The 21594-nt window shown below is 36.3% G+C and overlaps 1 protein-coding gene across 1 annotated transcript in view; it reads right to left on the reverse strand.

The window, feature by feature from the left end:
* Positions 1–21594, reverse strand: part of CRB1 (crumbs cell polarity complex component 1) — a 213077-nt gene that overhangs the window by 52441 nt on the left and 139042 nt on the right. Inside the window, exon 6 of the mRNA XM_025429725.3 lies at positions 32–988. Coding sequence (XP_025285510.3) covers positions 32–988 — 957 coding nt within the window. The remainder of the gene's footprint in view (positions 1–31; positions 989–21594) is intronic.

A 21594-nucleotide genomic window follows, 5' to 3' on the forward strand; every position in this document is an offset into this window, starting at 1 on the left:
CAGCAATCCTGGGCACCCAGGCTTGTCTCACCTCTCAGGCAGTTCGGGCCTTCGTAGGGCCTGTAGCAATCACATTGGTAATTAAGCCACAAGTTGATGCAGCGTCCTCTGTTTTGACAAGGTTGTCTTTCACACCAATCTTTTCTCTCACAGCCGGCCTTGACATTTAAAGACGAGCTGGATGAAATGTCCTCCAGAGTGATGTGATTCGAATCAATCTTAACGTCTTGGAGACAGCCTACAAACGAAGGTGTGGATGGTAGATTATAGATGTTAAGCAGAGCAATACCATAGGAGGTCGTTCCTCCTGGTAAGCCACCCAAAAAGGAGTTTTGAAAAGCACATATTGACCGATGACTTTCAAATGGAGAAGGAGCTTGGGTGATGCATTTCTCCTTACAAGTGTTGTCAAGTAAAGTAAGGGTCACAGCCTCTGCAAATGTCACCTCCACCGAATGCCATGTTCCGTCACTGGTGTCGTGGGAAATATACAGGAGCACCTTTGACTGATTATTGACTTGAATTGATAAGTGAATGTAGCCACCTCGCAACTCCAGCATTATAAACATGGCCCGGTTGCCTCGGAAAAGTAGAAGTGCCATTGGCTGAACAGTCAGAAAGCTGAGGGCCATGTTGCAAACCAAGCCCTTGCCTGTGGCTGGGCCACTTGTGATCCACAGGAAGCCATTGCCCTCAAAAGAAAGCGTGGTGACAAGTTCACACAATGGCCCAGTATAGCCGGAGGGACATAGGCAGCTGAATCCATGCTGGCCATTTTGGAAGTGAGGGATGCACATTCCATTATTCAGACATTGGTGGCGGGTACAGCCCAGGAGAACATCAGAACAGTTCTTTCCTCCATAAAATGTTCCCGAGTGGTTATCAAATGGGCAACGGCAAGTATAATGGCCAGACAAGTTCTCACAAGTACCACCATTTTGGCAAGGGTTTGAAGAGCATTCATCAATGTCTTCTTCACAGTGGATTCCTGGTAAATAACAAAGAACAGGTTGAAATTGCATATATTCAGATCAGAAATAGAAGTTTCACATAATTTCCATGTATCATCTGTGGAGGTGGAGAGCTAGCTTAGGTTTAGGACTGTAACGGAATAAAATGTGAATAGTTCTTGAGGAAGTTAAAGTTGATGGATGCTATCATTCTGTGTGTGTTGTGCAGACAAGTGCAGTCATGCAAAACCTTGAATTCTTCCTCTAGAAATAGATTATTTGCCAAATAGGGGTTGTTAGACATGTATGTGTAACTCAATATCAGAAAAATGATAAAAGAAAACAAGAGGTTGTTTTCGGTGGTGATGCTTGATACAAATTATTTATGTGGGGACTATTCTCTGATATTGTCGATCATCCCCCAGGCTGCTGGTTTTACTCTATTCTACTTGAAATTGATGATTTTGCCTTTTACCTTGTTTTTATCTCCCCACAGTCCCTAAAACCAAAGTCTGTCAGATATCTAGATAGTCTAGACAACCCTCACCATGGGTAGCTTCCAAGATGAATGCAAGGCCCTGTTTCCTCCTTTCCATAATTCTAGTATAAACCATGAAATATATCCCATAACATGCTCTGTCTTACAGTTGTAGCTTCACTTTATTTTACTCTTTTTCCTGATTCTAAGTATCTAATTAGAGAACTCTTAGAATTCATGTAATCAAAGTAACAAGAAGAAATACAACACCTTTCAAGAGTGATAGTTGTTTCTTTTCCAGTGAAGTTCAAATGAAGAAATAGGTGAACAACTGACACGTGTAGCACTATATGGTTTCCCCAACACCTTCATCCACATAACGTATCAATGCCTACCATAGTCTTTTGAGGTTTTTACTGCAGATTTTCTTAGCTCTCTTTCACATAAGATACTGAGGCCTAGAAAGACTGAAGTCTAAACTCCAAAGCACTCCCACAATCTGGTTTCTAGGTTTTTAAAATCCAATCTGACACTATCTGTTCTGTAATTGATAATTTAGTGCATTTTCATTTATTGTTATTACTAAGATGTGTTCTTATTTTCCCATTTAATTCCATGCCCAAACGTATGCATTAAAAGTACATAAAATGTAAAAAAATATTAAGTATTAAACTTAAATTATAAAAATTTAATCAAAGGCTCCTATATTGATAGGGTTGGATCTGAATTCCAGCTAGGCTGTGAGCAGGTTACATTCACTTTTTGTGTTTCCGTTTTCTTATCTATAAAATGGTGTTAATAACCTTACATCATAGGGCTTTTAAAAGTTAGAATCAATCTCACATCTTATATGATGATCGTATAACATCATAAGATGATCATAACATTGCTTGATACACAATAAAATCTCAACAAATGTTGGTTGTTATTAAAAAGTAATAACCAAAGGAAATACCCTCTAATGATAAAATTCAAATAGTACCAGAGTCACTGAGAGAGACTATTTGGAAGGAGACCATATGGAGTGACCCACAAATTGCATAACTTTACATAATGAGCATAGGAGGCTAGAATCTCATTAAATTGTACTCTTCTTGAGGGAAGAGAAAATGCCTGTTTTATTCAACAAAATATGTCTAAACTATAGCATAGTACCTTGCTCACATTTGACACTTGGTAATTAATCTTTGAATTAATTAAATGATGACCTTTGTAAGGTGATTAAAATATTTATAATGTATTTAATCTGCTCCAACCAAAACCTGAAGTGCTTTTTAATGCATATTTTCAGATAAATGTTAATCTTTGTCCACTGCCATTATGTATGCCATTAGACTCTTGATGAGATCTGTTGTACTTATATTTTTACACTGGTTGGATTGCTTTCACATAATCTTTGTTAATCCAAAAATATTCAAGCTCTGTGAAAAGAGGGAACATTTACTATCTCAGTTAGAACCTCCCACAGCACCTGTATAGTGCTGAGCATATATGGCTTTTGAAAAGCTTGATGAGCAGAAAAAAAAAAAAGTAAATTGAGCTGATTTATTTGTTATGCAATCATCCTTATTAGTAAAGAAAATTGACACAGGAATTATAGGCTATATTTTAAAGGAGTATTCTAATGCAAATTCAATTTTACAGAATTTATGAAAAATCTAAACTTTTGTATTAGAAGACTTTTTAAAGATTTATTTATTTATTTATTTATTTATTTATTTATTTATTTGAGAGAGACCATATGTGTGTGTGTGTGAGAGAGAGAGAGAGAGAGAGCAAGTGGGGTGAGGAGCAGAGGCAGAGGGAGAGGGAGAGAGAATCCTGGAGTAGACTTCCGTCTGAGCACTGAGCCTAGTATGGTGGAGCTTCATCCCAAGACCCTGAGAACATGACCTGAGTTGAAATCAAGAGTCAGCTGCTTAACCAGCCAAGCCACCCAGGTACCCTTGTATTGGAAGATATTTTACTTAAATTTGATTTTCACAGGATTTTGAGAACAACAACAACAACAAAAAAAAAAAACACTAATCAGTAATCATTAAGTAGAAGGAATATTGAACAACTCATGGGTTATAATCAAAGTAAAATTTTTTTCCCCACTGTGTTTTTACATATATTTAACTGAAAGAAGACTTTTCCTCCCTTGCTTTGTTCCTCCATTTGAGATGCCAGAGACCCCATGAGGCAGGCATTGCTTCCCCTTTAACCAGTGAGTTGCTCCCATACTGCTCCACCCCTTCAGTCTCAGTTTACTGAGGTTCATGCCTTCACCAACTCTCTCTCTTGGGGCTCTCTCACCTTCTGACAGAAGGCCATTGGGCCTTCTTCTGTCTCTTTCACACTACCTACTGACTGATATTCCTACCATGAGTTCCCCATGCGGGCCTGGGGATTCATGCACCTTTGACCTGTGGTTGGAGTGGGGCACATTTACTTTCCAGCTCAACACAGCAGCACTCCTCTCTTTCTCTTTCCTGTGTTAGGAGTTTCATCTGTAGGTTCCTCAGGTAGCTGGAGAATCCAGTCTAAATTGCCTAAGTCACTCCCCTGCTCCGCAAATTTAGCTAAGACTAGATTCTCCTTAAAGCAACTCGCTCTGCTTGGGGTTAAGATATAGCTTCCAATCCTAAAACTGAGTGGTGGGGAACAATTCACAACACAGCAGCAAAGCTCTCCAAAACAATCTCTTTACAGACTCATTGCTTCAAATTGCCTCTTAAGAACATTCACATATACTTAAAATGCATAAACATTTCAGAGCCTAAAGCCTAGTATTTATTTTGACATTCTGCATTATAGTACACTTTGGTACCTCACAGTGACCATATCTTGACTTCTTAGTTGAAACTTCAATGTATCGTTTTTTCCAAATTTACAAAATATCTTTCTATGCCTTACCTTCACAGAGGATTGCAAAGTAGAAGAGATAGGCCTGGCCTCAAGAAGCTTAAAATTATAATATTACATTATAATTATAATTACATTATAATAACATAATACATATTTATGAAAATATAGTGTAAATAGTAGGTTCTCAATGAATGTATGGTTAATATGTGAGTCTCAAACTCAGGGGACTTTAGAAAAGATTTACAAAGTTTTAGGGGAAAGGCAGCAAATGAGAGATAATCATAAATCTCTAGTTATGAAAACTCAATATTGTAAATTAAATCAATAAACATATCGATTACATAACTACCATATATAAAGTACTGTGGATAACATGGAGTAGTAACTGGTCCCTGTCCTCAGTGAATTTAATCGAGGAAAACTTGTAAAAAAATTAAATGAAAAAAAAAATTAAATGATAGTGTAAGTCAAGACAACACTGAAGAGATAAAACTAAACAGTATATGATGAATTCCAAGGGAATTGTATAAGTAATAACTCAATAACAATGAGTTTCCAGAGAGAAGAGGAAGGCTTGAAGGAGATAGGATTTAATACAGGTTTTCAAGTATGGATCAGATTGACAAAAAGGTGTGTGGAAATAACTTAAAACAAAACTCATCAATCAAAAAGCATAAGACATTTACAAGTGACGGCAAATTTGTCAATTATGTTGGCATGGAGGATTTCTGTAGGAAAATCAAATTAGAAAGATTAAATATCACCAGGTTGGAGAAGCCCTGGGAATATACAGTTTTTATTGTTTTGCTTTATTTATTTATGTAAATGCTTATTTTTTTGAGATTTTATTTGTTTAGTCATGAGAGACACACAGAGAGAGGCAGAGACACAGGCAGAGGGAGAAGCAGACTCCCTGTGGGGAGCCCGATGCGGACCTTGATCCCAGGACTCCAGGATCATGACCTGAGCTGAAGGCAGATGCTCAAATGCTGAGCCACCCAGGCATCCCTGTTTATTTTCTGATAGCAGTGAAGCAAAATGGGTAATTGCTGAATGGAAGACCAGCATGGTTTCTCATAAAGATCAGTGACACAAGGACTTATCACAGTAAAATGAAAAGAAGCCAGACACAAGAAGACACATAGATAGTTACTAAAATTGTCCACATCTAAGATTATTAGGGGCTGCTACAAGGCAGTAAGTTCTTATAATTTGCAGTATCACTCTTTCATTTATCCTTGGTCAGGAAGTAGGTGCAAATGGTAGTCCTTTCTTTTCTATTGCTTATTGTATTTTTTCTTACAATTCTTAAAGTTTACACATTTGATCTTTCACAAAATAACTACCAATAACTTGATTATGTTTTTCCTTTAAATATAAGCAGAAAAGCTAGTTTTAGATTTTGCCATCTTGGAAAAAAAATGAAACAAAAAAGAGACAGAGTGAGAGAGAGAGAGAGAGAGAGAGGAGAGAAAGCCTGTATTAAGGTCAATATTCTAAAGAAAAGAAACAGAATTAGATATTAAAAGTTGAATAATGACCAGTAATTTGTACTTTTGCCTTTCTTAAAACCAGTTCTATTAACATCTCCAATGTAAAATAAGTAAGACATATTTATTTGATGAACCCAGCAAACTAAAAGTGGGAAACAAGATTGTAACTTCTTGTATTGGCTATTCTGCTGGCTGGCAAAGAACAAGATCTGCTGTTAATCAAGAAAAGGATTAGGGATTACCTGTGTTATTCAGTCTTCTTAATTAGGTTTTGGTTGACAATGAATTGGCTATTTATGTCCCTGTACTTATAGTATGAAGTAGATTGCTTGAAGCTTACTATTATTTTGTTTATGTGAAGGCAGTTTATTTAACTAAAAACCAGCACTTCATTTTAGTTTTCTAAAGCTCTTTTAATTTAGTGTCTGGTTCTATGATAAGACTATATTTCAAAAATAACCATGATAGGGAAATTTTTTACTATCTGTTAAATCCTATATTTTCATCAGAATATATAATATTAATGGATCAAAAAGACAGAGTTTATGCTTAATACAAATTACCATTCACTATTAAAATGACTTTTGCTTTCATTCTCACTTTATTGAAAGTCATAGTTAATGGAATATCTAATAAAAATTATTTCTACAAAAGCTTGTATACAAATAAGTTTCATCTTTCTGTATTTTGACTTAGATTTTTTTTAAAGATTCCATTAATTTACTCATGAGAGACACACAGAGAGAGGCAGAGACACAGGCAGAGGGAGAAGCAGGCTCCCCATGGAGTCCAATACGGGACTTGATCTCAGGACTCCAAGATCATGACCTGAGCCAGAGGAAGACCCTCAACCACTGAGCCACCCAAGCATCCTGACTTGGATATTTTTTATTTAAATAAATAGAAATTAAAAAAAAAGTTAAATATAAAGACTAAGGGCTCAATGCATAAGTGTTTCCCTTACTCACTGCTTGGAGTGACTTTATTTCACTCAAAAGTTCTAATCTTCTTTTGATAGTAATATTTATTATATCATTAACCTCAATTGTTAAATAAACATCTTAAAAACTCTAACAGTGGTATCAGTCAGCTTATATAAGTACTAACCAAAAAAAAAAAGAGAATGAGTTATCTATGAGCATTGCCATTAAAATGTGAAAACCTTGTGTCTTGGATCAAAACATTTTTCTGTAGAAAAAAGAGTCCATCCACACATCTACTGGGTTGACAGAGCCAGTTTCTGATGATTTTATACCATTTCCAAAAGTGGGGACTTGTTTCTCAACATCACCGTCTTTCTCTCAGGTAGAGCGTGAGGATTTAGTCTTGCCTCATTCCCCTCTCAGGCTGGATCAGTGGGGCTTAGACCCATTTGTGCTGTTTACCAAGCAGACTTGTTATATTTTTAGATACTCTTTCTACTTAACACGTGGTACCTCCCCTATTCAAGTCATATTAGTGAACATTAATATGACCCTACACTGAACATGGTGGTTAACTTTTTTTACATTTTCTGAGAGGGGGACCTGAAGACCGACAGAGGTTTCAACTGAGAGGTCACTGAGTCCCACAGACAAGTGCAGTGCCTGAAATTCTTACTATAGAGCAATTTTTTTTTTTTTTTTTTTTTAGATTGAGACCTCATCTCTTGGAAGCCTTAGAAAAAATGAAAGTATTACCTGAGAGAAGTGGTAACTATATCACGAGCCAGTCGTTGGTGCTTTATCATGGACTAGTACCTGAGTTTAAAAATCTGCCATGGAACTGATGTCAGATAAGTTGGGAAGGGGTGATGAGGCAGAAAAGATATAAAGCAAAGGACATTGCAGTGGTGTATTTTTTTCATTCATTTGTTACTCATTCATCCTTTTAACAGGTGCTGGAGCTAGAGATACGATGAAGAGTGAAACTAGACATAGTCCTGCTTCATGGGGCATACAGTTTAGCCAAGTGTACAAGAGTAGGGAATGTTGGGCAAGCAGGGGCCTTGGAGACTGAAGGAAGAAGCTAATCTGGGGCTAGTTGGTGAGGGTGGGGTAGGGGGAGAGGCAAGATATTCAGTTTTTATTAATGGATCATCTTGGAGTTTCTAGTAGTCCTCGGGGAGCCAGAATGATGTAGAATAAACATTGACTAAGGATCAAACAAAAATATGTTTCAAATCCCAGCTTTATACCTGCTAGGCTATGAGATGTTGGGTGGATAGTTAATTTTGTTAAGCTAAAGTTTTGTTATCTATGAAGTGGACATAGTAAAGTGTATTAAACAATTATTTTTGTGTATACAAAATGAGAACTGTACATGCTTGGAGTTCAGTAGTCATTCAAAATTATTTCAACAGTGTTTTGTTTTGTTTTGGGAGGAGTGAACATGAATACAAACTAGTTGGATAAAAATACAAAAGGGATGCTTACCAAATTTGTAGGCAACATGAACTTATTAAAGATCATGAATACTCAAAGCAGAGATAATGGTTACCTACCCAGCAGTGTTTTCCCCAACACATCCTCTCCACCTTCCTTAGGCAGAACATGCCTCCCACCATAAAGGATGCAAATGATAAATACAGTTTTTCACATCGTCCTTTACAAGCAGGGTCATAGGCAAGCAATTCAATCCTGGTCAATAGGACCTGAGGGGAGTTCGGCTAGGTGGAGTCTAGGAAAGATTTTCATTCTGAGTATTAAAAAGATATGCACCTTTTGCCTGATATTGTCTTGCACAGATGTGTTCCTAGAACTGCATTAGCCATGCTAGAGGGATAAGTCTAAAACCCATGCAAGATACTGAGGATGGGATCCTCACTAAGTAAGATAAGAGATTTTGCTCTTGTTTAAGCCATTTTCAGGTGAGTATTTTCTTTGTGGCCCAATAGCATCCTATCTAATGATGCTACAATTATCAAAAAGAAAGGATCAAAAGAAAGGTCTTCATAGGCTTAAATGATGCACTCTAAAAAGAACTTTATCAAAGAAAAAAATGTAGATTTGTACATTTTGTTCTTAAATTTTATTAAAACTTAAATAAACTTGGGGACAGTGCATGAAAACTGGGTAGGGCATGAGGGCATGAATTACAAAAATATGCCAAGATGTACATCCTGGGAATGTACACAACACTTAGAAACAGATGTATACCCAGCACCATGGATAGAGCTAAATAACATAGTGGCAAATGAAAAAAAGGAAGAAAGAAAATGAGCACTTTAAACACAATACATATGTATTACCAAAACAAGAATTTATATGAATACATGCAGATTGAAGTATATATATATATATATATATATATATATATATATATATATATAAAATATGTTATTGAGATTTGCAAAAGACAAGGAGAAAAAAATGAATTGGGGATGAGGGAAATGAATAGAATAAAAATAGAATAGAATAGAAATAAAACAGGTAAGTCAAGATTCTCATGTGAACTAAACAAGACAATTTTCCTTAAATTGAAAAGGCTTAACTCTTTTTACTTGAGATTAAGCGACCACAAAACTGGGTGGAGGAAACACAGTTTATCAGTTGAAGGCATAGCCATTTCAATTGATAATAAGCTTAATAGCAATCAAAGATAATTAGTATTAACATTTATAAAATGCAGCTTATGGCTTACTTTTATATATATTATCCCAATTTATCTTTGAAGTGAAGATCCATGGTGGTATAGTTTCCAAAATTTGATGTGGGTCTGGGGCTGGCACGTTGAATGACAGTATCTAGGGTAAAGGAAATGATAATCCCTCTGTAAGTCTAGTTTTGATCTCAAGATATTCGTATGAAGTTTTGAATCCTTCAAGAGGACAAAATGCACATTCCCATAAGGAAAGCTAATGTAAAAGTACATTTACTTGAAATCATGTCTTAGAGAAATTCTCGAAGGAAACAAAGGCGTTTAACCTGGAGAAAAGCACCAGGGCACATCAGAGGAGTCTTCATGAAGCTGAAAACCTATCCTATAACATTTTATGTTTTATTTGGTCCCAACAGGGAAAAAGGGCACCCATGGTAAGATGTCATAGGATGTTATAATTATGCTCACTTTGCAGCATCTTCTAGTAATTGATGCTGATCAAGCATAGAATCAGCTGTCTTAGGAGACAGGAAGTTTCCTGACATTGAAGATGTGCAAATTCAAAAAGGATGTTTTAGATGAAATTTAAGAAAGGGTGGGGAGTAAAATTCAATGCCCTCTAATGACTCTTCCAGTCCTCAGATTCAATCATCATTCCTAAGTAAAGAATATGCTGCATGCATCATTTCTAAGTAGATCATATAAGTAGAGAATTTCTAGGTGGAGAATATGCTGAATATAGTAAGCTCCACCATCTTTATAACTGTCACAGTTTTAAAAATCTATAAAAAGGGGAAAGCAAAAATTTCTTCAGAGGACTGCTATAAGGTTTAAATGAGATAATTGCTGAAAGCCTGTAGTTCCAGGCCATGTCGGCGCTTATCAAACACTGCTTGTCTTGCCATAATTCCCTACCTCCATTTTTTAATTGAGGAAGAGGACAATTAGGTTTCATGACATCCCGATAGTTTCTCTCCGTTGATTAAAGTTAAATTTCACTTTTCCAGAAGTCACTCTAAGTGATCTCAACTATCCAGAACATAATCAATAACGAAGATAAATCTTAAGATCTTCTATGTTTAAAAACAGAGATTGTGAAGTTTATCCACTACTTCCTCAGCCTCTCCTTCCACATTCGTTTTTATTTTAGACACAACTAAAATAAGCTTGATTGTCAAGTATCAGAGCTTGCACTGAAATAGAATCAGCAAAAGAAAGGGATAAAGGGAAGCTACCAGCTGTATTTTCATCAACAGGCAGTGATAGTTGAGAGCTGGACCATGAATGTAGGTGGACGCAACTAATGCTTCCTGAGTTCCAAATCTGTGCCAGGCCCCGTGTTCAGGACTTTATCTGTGCGGCCATTTAGACACCTCAATAAATGAGCATGAACCTGGAGTCCCGGGATCAAGTCCCACGTCAGGCTCCCTGCATGGAGCCTGCTTCTCCCTCTGCCTGTGTCTCTGCCTCTCTCTGTCTCTCTGTCTCTGTCTCTCTCTCTCTTTCTTTCTGCATCTCTCATGAATAAACACATAAAAATCTTTAAAAAAATCTAAAAAATAAATGATGAAGAGTATGTTGCCACCTTCATTTCACAGATGATGAAACTAAGCCACGTTGTGATTGGTGCCCCGATCTCTTTTAACTCCTGAGATGAGTCAGTTTCCCCTCCCCTCTACAATATGCTGCCTCTAAGGAAAAGAATATTATGAGCTGGCATAAAATAATATTAAAAAGTACAGCAGTTTGGAGATATTGAAAATAGGGGATAATAGATACCTATCTCAAGGCCTCATTGCAAAACAGCATAGGATGATGACATGAGTTAATAAAGTAAGTCATCAATTAAATACAAATTGCATGCGATATTTTTTAATTCAGAAATGCAAGAAAATTTGCAACATAGCTCTGAAGTATTTTAAAGCAAAATGATGAAAAGAAAACAAATTTTCCCATGAAAATTATAAAAATGTATTATGCAACACTCTTTCATGTGGGCCACTCCTAAGATGAATGGGATCATAAAAATGTGGTACAACTTCTGATTTATTTTGTTTATTAAGATTGTGTATGAGTGCAGCATAAAGGATTGTTTCCTCAGTATCCATTCCTGTGCTCTATTTTGTTATTACACTATTTAAAGTTATGATTCAAGACACACACACACACACACACACACACACTCTCTAGACCTGACATTTGTTCAGAGCCACGCGGTAGCTCAGATAAAAAACTCTGAGCCCAGAGGAAGATCTGATTCAGTCTATTGTGTGAAAAGTATTCTGAGATCTTCAAACGAAAGACAAAATAGCTGCCACAAAGCTTTGCATTTCAGTTCTACGTTTTACTTGATTTTGCACTTCAAAAGTCACACTTTGAAGCTCAGTGGATATAGGTAAGTGATTTTTAGGTTTTTTTATTTTTTTCACGGACTAACAAGTGGAAAATACAGCATGGCATAGGCTCACTCTTGTTGTCTTTACTTTGAAAAGTAATTTCAGAGAAACTCAATCCAGTTCAACCAGAGCTATCCTAATTGGCTTTGATCAGTAAATCATCAGAAACGGCTCTGCTCTTGCCTGGCCCTTTTTTTCCCTCTTCTTGTCAAAAGTGAATGATTAAACACTGGAGTTATGGCGAATTACAAAAACCTGCTTTGTATTGGGTTGGATGTGTTGCTGGTCCATGTAATGTTTGCTTTCTCTCAGCCGTGGTAAGAATTGGCTTTACATTCTTTAGTAGTGCTGACTGTCATTTCTCACAAATTTATTAATATTTTTGCTCTGCACAGCCACAAAAATAATGGCAAAGGCCAAGTGAATTACTGACCTGGTAAGGCCTGACGTTCAAGGCTCTCTACAATCTGGCTTTTATTTATTCCCCTTCCATACACACCCCTGCCTCCCTCCGCCAGCATTACTTTTTCCCACTGTTTGCTACATAAATGGTCTGTATTAAAACATTTTTAGGAGAATAAAAATTAAAGTACTTTCAAAGTGCTCTCCCTCTCTTGACTGATTCAAAACCCAACTTTCTTTCAGGGCTCAGGTCGGTGGGCACTTAGGCTTGTGGAATGCCTTCCCTCCTAGCTGTCAGACATGCTCTGTCTTCAAACACCTGAGGCTTGACTTCATGGAACTCAGCACAGACTACAGTGGATTGTGATTTACAGCTTAATGTTTGTGATGTGCTTTTCGCTACCTGTATTATAAGGTTTGTAAGTGTGAATACCTCTTTCTAGCTTGACTTCCTAGTATCCTTATCATTTCATACAATACTGTACACTGTAAAGTGTACTGTACAATGTACAGTATAGTACAGTATAATGTGTGTGAAGTGTGGGCAATACTGTCTAAGTTTCCAAAATTCAAGCAAATATGCACCTAGTCTCCTCCTGTACAAAAGCAGAGTCTAATGCATCAGGAGACAGCTTTAGCTTTTATATAAGCTTTTTGGACCTGACGTTCATAGATGTTTAAATCATCCACGAATGAACATTACAGGTCTATCGATCCCTTGAAGATATATGAAATGTTTTGTGATTTGTTGTTATTGTATTTTATGTTTTGTTCTGGGTAGAGAGTTTATAGGAGCAACTCTCTAATAGTATAAGAAATGCCTAGTGGAAATGCCTGTTCAAAAATACAGATTCCTGGGATCCCTGGGTGGCGCAGCGGTTTAGCGCCTGCCTTTGGCCCAGGGCGCAATCCTGGAGACCCGGGATCGAATCCCACGTCGGGCTCCCGGTGCATGGAGCCTGCTTCTCCCTCTGCCTGTGTCTCTGCCTCTCTCTCTCTCTCTCTCTCTGTGTGACTATCATAAAAAAAATAAATAAAAAATACAGATTCCTAAGACACATCTCTAGAAACTCTGATTCTATAAATCTGGAATAGGCCCATATATCTTCATTTTTACAATCACCCCAGGTAATTCCAATAATGGTGCTCCTCAGACATGGTCTAAAATTTCAACAAGATTTCAAAGGGATATTTTATTCCAAAAAGGCCCAAAAAACTCTGCTTGAAGGAAAAAAATTCTTATATAGACACACATTATATGTACCCATTAAAAGGTGTCAACTTGGGGAACCTGGCTTTTGGCTGACATTTAATTTTTTAATTTTTATTTTTTAAGTTGACATTTTAAAGTGTCTCTAGCCATGACTGTGGCTTTCAGAACAAACAAATAAGTTGATAAAGGTTTCTTGTTAAAAGTCTGGAACTATTTCACCAAAATGTTTCTTTAAAATTACTATTTAGCCAGAACTTGAAGTCTCTAACATACCATGGATCATACCATATACTGCCTATTAACTGATTCAATCTCATTATGTTCTTCATAAGAGAAACAGAACATATTAAATATCCACCAGGGCATTTCCCTCCACATTTTGCTTTTTTCCTCTAGTCATTTTTTCCATTTCATCCTTAGTACATTCTTAAGATTTTTTAAAAATTTGGCATAATTTCTTACCTATTTTCCATATATTAATGACTAGGCTATTCAATAAATATGTGGAGGAGGAAGGAGGTGTTTGGGAAGTCAATATTCTAGTAATGGTTCTGTTTAATGTGTGCTCCTACAAGAGATCATTTAGTTTCTCTAAGTCTTAGCTTTGTCAGTAGCAAAAGGGAAGTGAACACATTGTACTCCCTACCTCTTCAGGTTGTTGTGAGAACCAAATAGACAAGTAATATGCAAATGTTTTGGAAAATAAAAAGTACCATACAATGGTAAGGATGTATATTTCCCTAAATGTTTTAAATTTGCTGTTTGGTTAAAACAAGTAAAAATCTCATTATCTTAAAAATTAAGCAAGAAAAGAACTATTTGAAATGTTAATTGTATGTTACAAATATGTCTGTTTAATGTATATAAATTCTAAAAGCTATTTAACTAAGATATGCAGAATATTGAACACACTATTAGCAATGCCTACTCCTACTGTACAGTGTTCAGATCATTGTGCTAAGTATTTAAATATTATTTATTTATAAGAAATAAACACTTTACAGTTTCTTTTTTGTTTTTTTTTGGGGGGGGGCAGGGACAGAGGGTCAGGTAGAGAGAGAGAGAGAGAGAGAATCTCAAGCAGGCTCCATGCCAGTGCAGAGCCTGATTTGGAGCTCCAACTTACGACCTTGAGATCATGACCTAAGTTGAAATCAAGAGTCAGAATCTCAACTGACTGAGCCACCCAGGTGCCCCTAAAGTTTTTATCTTATAACCTCACAGTGAGATAAGTATTATGCAGCTGAACAAGCTTATGAATTTGCTAAAGATCACTGAATTAGCAAGGGAGCAGAGACATATCTGGCAGTGTCCAAAGACCATCTAAATTAATGATTATGTTATTTTGTCACTCAAAGTATTCTTTATACTTACTATGTATCTGTCATATGTGTAGCTATATAGTGATCACAAGAAATACGTTTGAAAAGTATAAACAACAGTAAAGCAGTCAACAATAATAGTAATGGCTTTTTACAGGGGCACATCTCTCTATCATCTATCTAGTAGTTTCTGGCCATGTCCCACTAAAATACATATGAAGACATCAAAAAGATGAAGGCTAACAAAATACTAAAAAATAAAATTAAAAGATAACTAACTGTCTAAACTGGGGGAAATGCCTAATTATAAAATTAAAGGAGTGGAATTAAACAAAACCAATATAACATATGAACATAAAACAAAAACAAAAATTAGCAACAGAATTGATAACTTCTCATGGACCCCATCCCCCTAAGGAAGAGTATGAAGACGCGGTGCTCCTATGAGCCTCCTATGCAGCTCCTACGGTGCCTCCTGTACTAATGAGGAGAACAGGCAATGCCACTCAGCTGCTTTTTAGAGGTAGTCAGAGGACAATTTTCCCCTTCCATTCTTATATTTGTCTCTTTACATGCCTTCAGAAATGACAACTTGCAGAGAAAATAAGGCAAAAGTAAAGAGAGATAAGTATACCCTGTGTAATGCATCCCACAAGTCCCATTGAGAATGCCCTGTTGGGAGGGAAAACCTCTGGCTGGAATCGGAAATTTGCCTGTATTCTACTGTCTGTCAGGTAAGTAAGATCCCACTTCAGTAGGATTGCAACAGAGGAGTACCAGCTACCTGAAACTGGGCATCTGAGTGCCCATCTGAGATGGAGAGTTGACCATTACTCGAAATACTCAGTGAACACGGGCAATGATAGTTCACCCATGTATTCTGTTGGCAAACACTGGATCTAGGTGTTTCCTTGCTGAGGAGACAGGATGAAGGTCATGTATCAGTTATGATGATCTGGCATCAAGCAGTATAAAACCTAAGTGAAACTTGCTTCAATAATGTTTATTGGCTCATTAAAGAGGAAGTCCAAAAAAAGACATCATCATGGTTGTTTTGCCTCAAAACACAACAGGTGAAGAATTCAGGCATTTACCAACCCCTACTCTGCTGAGTGAAGGTTCAACTTCATCCCAGAGCTATTCTCATTGGTATGGGATGGCTGAAAATGGCACTCTATCTACAAGCTTCCTCGTTCATATCTTTGTTATAGGTCTTCGCTAAGAGCAAATAATAAACTCTATTAGAAACCATCGGTTAAAAAAAAAGTAAAAAAAGAAAGAAATAAACCATCAGTAAAACTTTGCTTATTCATTCATAAGGGAATCAGCGGCAGGTAGGGAAAAGGAATAAGATTACCCTTCGGAACTAAGAGTGGAGTCATCTTCCCTATGATAGTTGGCTGCTAGGAAAAGGGGGTTCATGATCTTTTAGGGAGGAAGAAAGAAAAAAGAATGTGTGTCAGTTGGGATATATCATATATTCATCACACATCTCTAGTGCTCCACAAAAGTCAAATAATTTATTTTATTTTTTAAAAATTTGACTTATAAAAAAAATTTGACTTATAAAGGGATATGAAGAAAATTTAGGTGATTACACTATTTTTGTGATAATATGCATGAAAACTGCCTATTATCGTTATGTGTGACATAAGAAGAAATATATATTTGCTCTCCAGTTTCTACACAGAACTCCTAAAACTTGTAATCTCCTGAGTGAAACTGGTGATAGTGTCATCTTACACAGAGCTCCTAAATCCCTTGGAATTTCATCGGTGATAAGAGGGTCTTTGTTCTGTGGCAACTTGGATAGCTTCCAGAGCAGGGAATGGTCACCAGCAAGACCAAGCCAATATTAGTAGCTTGGAAATTTCATCCCCACCCCACATCCTTCAGGAAGGGAAGAAGGGCTGGAGATTATTAGCAGTCAATCATATCTATGTGATAAAGCTTCCATAAAATTCCCAAACTATGGGGTACAGAGAACTTCCAGGTTGGTGAATACATCAAAGTGCTGGGAGAACAGCATGTTCAGAGAGGGGATGGAAGCTCCACACACCACCACCTGACATACCTTGCTATACCATCCATTCATTTTGCTGTTCCTGACTTGTATCCTTTATAATAAACAAAAATGCAAATACAACATTCCAAACCTTATGGGATCAGCAAAAACAAGATTATGAGGGTAGTTTACAGGGACAAATGCCTACATCAAAAAGTTCGAAGAAAGATTTCAAATAAATAACCTAACTCTACACTTCAGGAAACTAGAAAACAAACTAAGCCCAGAGTTAGCAGAGGGAAGGAAACGATAAAGATTAGAGATACGTAAAATGGAGAATAATAAAATAGAAAAATTGATGAAACTAAGAGTTGCCTTCTTGAAATTAAAATAGACAAACTCATAGCTAGATGAGCCAAGGAAAAAAGACAGAAGACTCAAATAAATAAAATCAGAAATGAAAGAGAAGGCGTTACCATCAATGTCACAGCCTTAAGAAAGAAGGAAATCCTTCCATACGCAACAACGTGGATGAAACTGCATTGCTAAGTGAAATAAGCTAGAAAGAGAAAAAAGACAAATACCATGATCTCACTGATATGTGGAATCCAAAATAGTCAAACTCATAGAAGCAGAGAGAATGGTGGTTGCCAGGCGCAGGGGTGAGGGAGAAACAGGAAGGTAGTAATCAAAGGTTACAAAATTTAAATTATGAAAACTAAGTCCTATCAATCTACTTTAGAGCATTGTGCTCATTGTTAATAATACTATATTGTACTTAAAAATTTGCTAACAGGATAGATCTTATGTTAAGTGTTCTTACCACAATAAAAGCAGAATGTAAAATATATGAAAACATTAAAAATAGTTAAACCTGTTTTCAAAAGCAAGTTGTAAAAGCATAATAAAAATAAGTACTGTTCTAATGTTAAATTTTGGAAGCAAAAAATAATAAAAAGATCAGTTGTAGTGATAAACCATATAAGGGCTGAGATAATGATGGAGAAAGCATAATATGCAGTGGAATCAAGAGAGTCAAGAGCTATAGATTTTTGATTCAATGGAGAGAAAAAGATATATATGAAAATAAACAATAGAGATTCCTGGGTGGTTCAGTGGTTGAGCATCTGTCTTTGGCTCAGAGAGTGATCCCGGGGTCCTGGGATCGAGTCCTGCATTGGACTTCCCGCAGGGAGCCTGTTTCTCCTTCTGTCTATGTCTTTGCCTCTCTCTCTGTGTCTCTCATGAATAAATAAATAAGATCTTTGAAAAAAATTAACAACAGATAAATATACAAGAGAAATTTTCTCAAGAAAAATTTTAAAATCAAGAACAAATAAAAATTTACTATAAAACCAGATACAAAGAAAATTAAAATACATCTGTAAATGCAATTTATAATTTATAGTAAGATATTTAAAATCTGAAAATATGTATCTTTTTCTGGGGAATGAAAACGAACAAAATTGATTAAATAAGAAATAGAGCCTTTGAGTGATGTAACAGCTAGGAGAAATATTGCAAGGGGTGTCTGCTAACAAAAGGTTCAGGTACAAAACAGTTTTTATGAATTAATAATAATTCCCATGTTAGATAGTCTCTTGGAGAAAAAAATAGAAAGGTATTCAGCACATTATATAAACCTAGCACACGGCATCTAAACCTAATATTACCCAAAAAATATTATAAACCAATCATATTTATGTATATTGATGCAAAAGTACTAAATAAGATATTAACAAATTAAATTAGAAATGCATTTTTAAAAATCCTGGCAAAGATTACCTTTAAGACACGTGATCACAGTTAACATCAACATGACAAGTCATATTGATCATATGTTCCCTTGATATGATGTGATGCAAATGGCAATTTACCTCTGTGGTCTTCTTTGCCAAAAACACTTTAATTAAGAGAATAGCAATAGCCAAATCCCAATCGAGGGACATTCTACAAAATACCCGAACAGTACTTAGCAAAACTATCAAGGTTATCAGAAGTAGGGCAAGTCTGAGAAACTGTCACAGCCAAGAAGAGCCTAAGGAAGCCTGCCAACTAAATGTAATGTGGTATCTTGGGTGGAGTTAGCAGAAGAAAATACAACAGGGGAAAACTAAGAAAATCTAAAAGTGAAGTATAGTTAATACCAATAATGTGTCAATATTGGGTCATTAACTGTGAAAAACGTAGCAAACTAATGTAAGATGTCAATAATAGTGGAAACTGGGTATAGAGTATAAGGGAACTTGGTACTTTCTTCAAAATAATTCTGAAAATGTGACACTGCTTCAAAATAAAAAGTGTATTTATAATTCATTAAGGGAAATGTAAATCAAAACCACATGGCATGCCACCCATTCAGATGGCTGTTACCAAAAAACCATAAAACAGAAAGTGTTGGTGAAGATGTGAAGGAATTAGAACCCTTGTCCCTGTGGGTGGGAATGGGCAGTGGGGCAGCCAACTAGGAAAAATAGTCTGGTGTTCCTCAAAAATTTAAAAATAGGATTATCATGTGATCCAGCAATCCCACTTTGGATATGTACCCAAAAGAATTGAATGCAGGGTCTCAAAGAGACATCTGTGCATCCATATACATAGCAACATTATTTATAATAACCAAAATGTGGAGGCAAACCAAGTGTCTGTCTTTGGATGACTGGATAAACAAAATGTCATACATACACACAGCGAAATATTATTTAACCTTGAAAAAGAAGGAAATGGTACAGGGTACAACATGGCTGAAGCATGATATGCTGCTCAGTGAAATAAGCCAGTCATGAGAGCAATACTGTATGATTCCACTTATGTGAGGTACTAAGAGTAGTCAAAATCACAGAGATGGAAAGTAGGAAGCTGGTTACCAGCATCTGGGGAGAGGAGGGAAATGTTCTGTGGGTACAGAGTTTCAGTTTTGCAAGATGAGAAGAGTTCTAGGGATTGCACAATAATATGAGTGTACTTGACACTGTATTTTAAAAGACTTTACTTATTTATTGAAAGAGAGAGAGAGAGCGGGAGGAGGGACAAAGGGAGAGAGAGAAGGAAAGAATCTCAAGCTGACTCCCCACCGAGAGCAGAGCCTGATGCAGGGCTGGATCTCACAACCCTGAGAACAGGACCTGAGCTGAAATCAAGATCTGGATGCTTAACCGACCTACCCGTCCTGGCACCCCTGGACTTAACAGTATCGAACTGTATATTTGAAAATGTTTAAGAAGGAAAATTTTCTGTGTGTATTTTATCACAATGAAAAATATAAAAAATAAGAATAAGAAAATCTTTTAAAAAACACATCAAAGGAAGCAACTCAAAATCACAATCATTCCAGAAATACAGATATGGTCTAAAACTGGAAAATTTGCCAATAGCATACATCAGTCTGTATACTAACAAAAACATGATACTTGTAATAGGTACTAAAAGTCAATAAAATTCAACTCCCTATCTAGAAAACAACATTCTGCTAGAATTGTGAGATAGAAGTATGCAAGATCAACATGATAAAATGCATCTATCTTTTACCAAACATGCATATATAATGGTCACTGAGTAAGGTAAAATCAGGAACCTAATGAGTTAATATTTAATTATACTTAATTATAATCAATTACATATGAATTAATCTTAACACACAATTACATGTAAATATACCTTTCGAGATCTGTCATCAAATCTGGTCATCTTAATAAGAGATGAAACAAAAATTGTAGCTATTGAAAAGAAGTTATTTGCAGACAAAATGTAATATATTTTATGCAACATTTAAAATTGAGTCACTGTACTAGATCCTGAACATTAGCTCCTTTTATCCTTTTAGTAATTCTAGAAAGTAGATATATTTTCATATTAGGAAATCAAGTCTTAGAAAGGGTTAGTTCAACTAGTCCGTGGCTGAGTTCCTACCTGAATCTCTGTCCATCAAATCTAAAGGCCACTTTCCTTTCATTTCTCATGCTGTTTTCATTTACATTTTAGCTCTGATTTACAAAACCAGAGATTTATCTGCAGAGCTGCATAGCCCACCAAAATTATGTTTTTGGAAAAAATTTCAGAGGACAGAGAGAAATAGGAAGGCAAAAGAAACACAAAAAATATTTCTAGGTGGGATTAGAATTGTTTTTAATTTCCCTCATTCTTTTCTGGATTTTCCAAGGTTTCCACAATGAGCATATTTTACTTTACTCTGATTTAGAAAAATGTAATAGCCATCATGCTTTGAAAACCAATACACACAAGCTCCCAAGTCTCTGAAAGCCCAGGTAAACAATGAAAACTTAAAGCACGGCTGGATGAGTAGTATCTAGGTGAGAAATCTCATCAATCAAAGTGAAGCTGAATGTGTTTTTTTGTTTATTTTGCTTGCATAGTTTATGGTTTACCCTAGAAGAAAAAGGCAGGCCAGGTTTTTTAAGCGCACTAGGGGTTCAAGAGGTTTCATTAGGTGCTTAACATTTCTGTTTTTAAAATGTATCCTTGTTGAGTTCATCGTAAATGTCCTTTTTGAGACATTTTGAGCAGAAATCTGGTTCCTGCTCCTGTACTCAAAATCTCTGACCCCCTTTCTTGACAGAATGCTATGAAGGTTGTACCACCATCTAGTGGTAACTCAGGCTAACTGCAGAACCATTCATTCATTCATGCATTCATTAGTTCATTTATCCATGAGATAAAAATAGCTGCTTGTGTACTTGCTGTGCATTTAGATATTTTTGCTCAACCTTTTCATTTTATTGATTTAGTCCTCACACATGGGAGGTAAACTTCTAATATGGCCTCCATGATCCCCATATCCTGGTATCTGCTCCCTTGTGTAATGCCCTCCAGCTGGTTTTGGACAGAAACTAGGAAATTAGCTTCTAAAAAAAATAGAATATGGCAAAGCTGGTGGGGTGTCACTTCT

This window comes from Canis lupus, chromosome 7 (genome assembly GCF_003254725.2).
Source record: "Canis lupus dingo isolate Sandy chromosome 7, ASM325472v2, whole genome shotgun sequence".
Classification (NCBI taxonomy): Eukaryota; Metazoa; Chordata; class Mammalia; order Carnivora; family Canidae; genus Canis; species Canis lupus.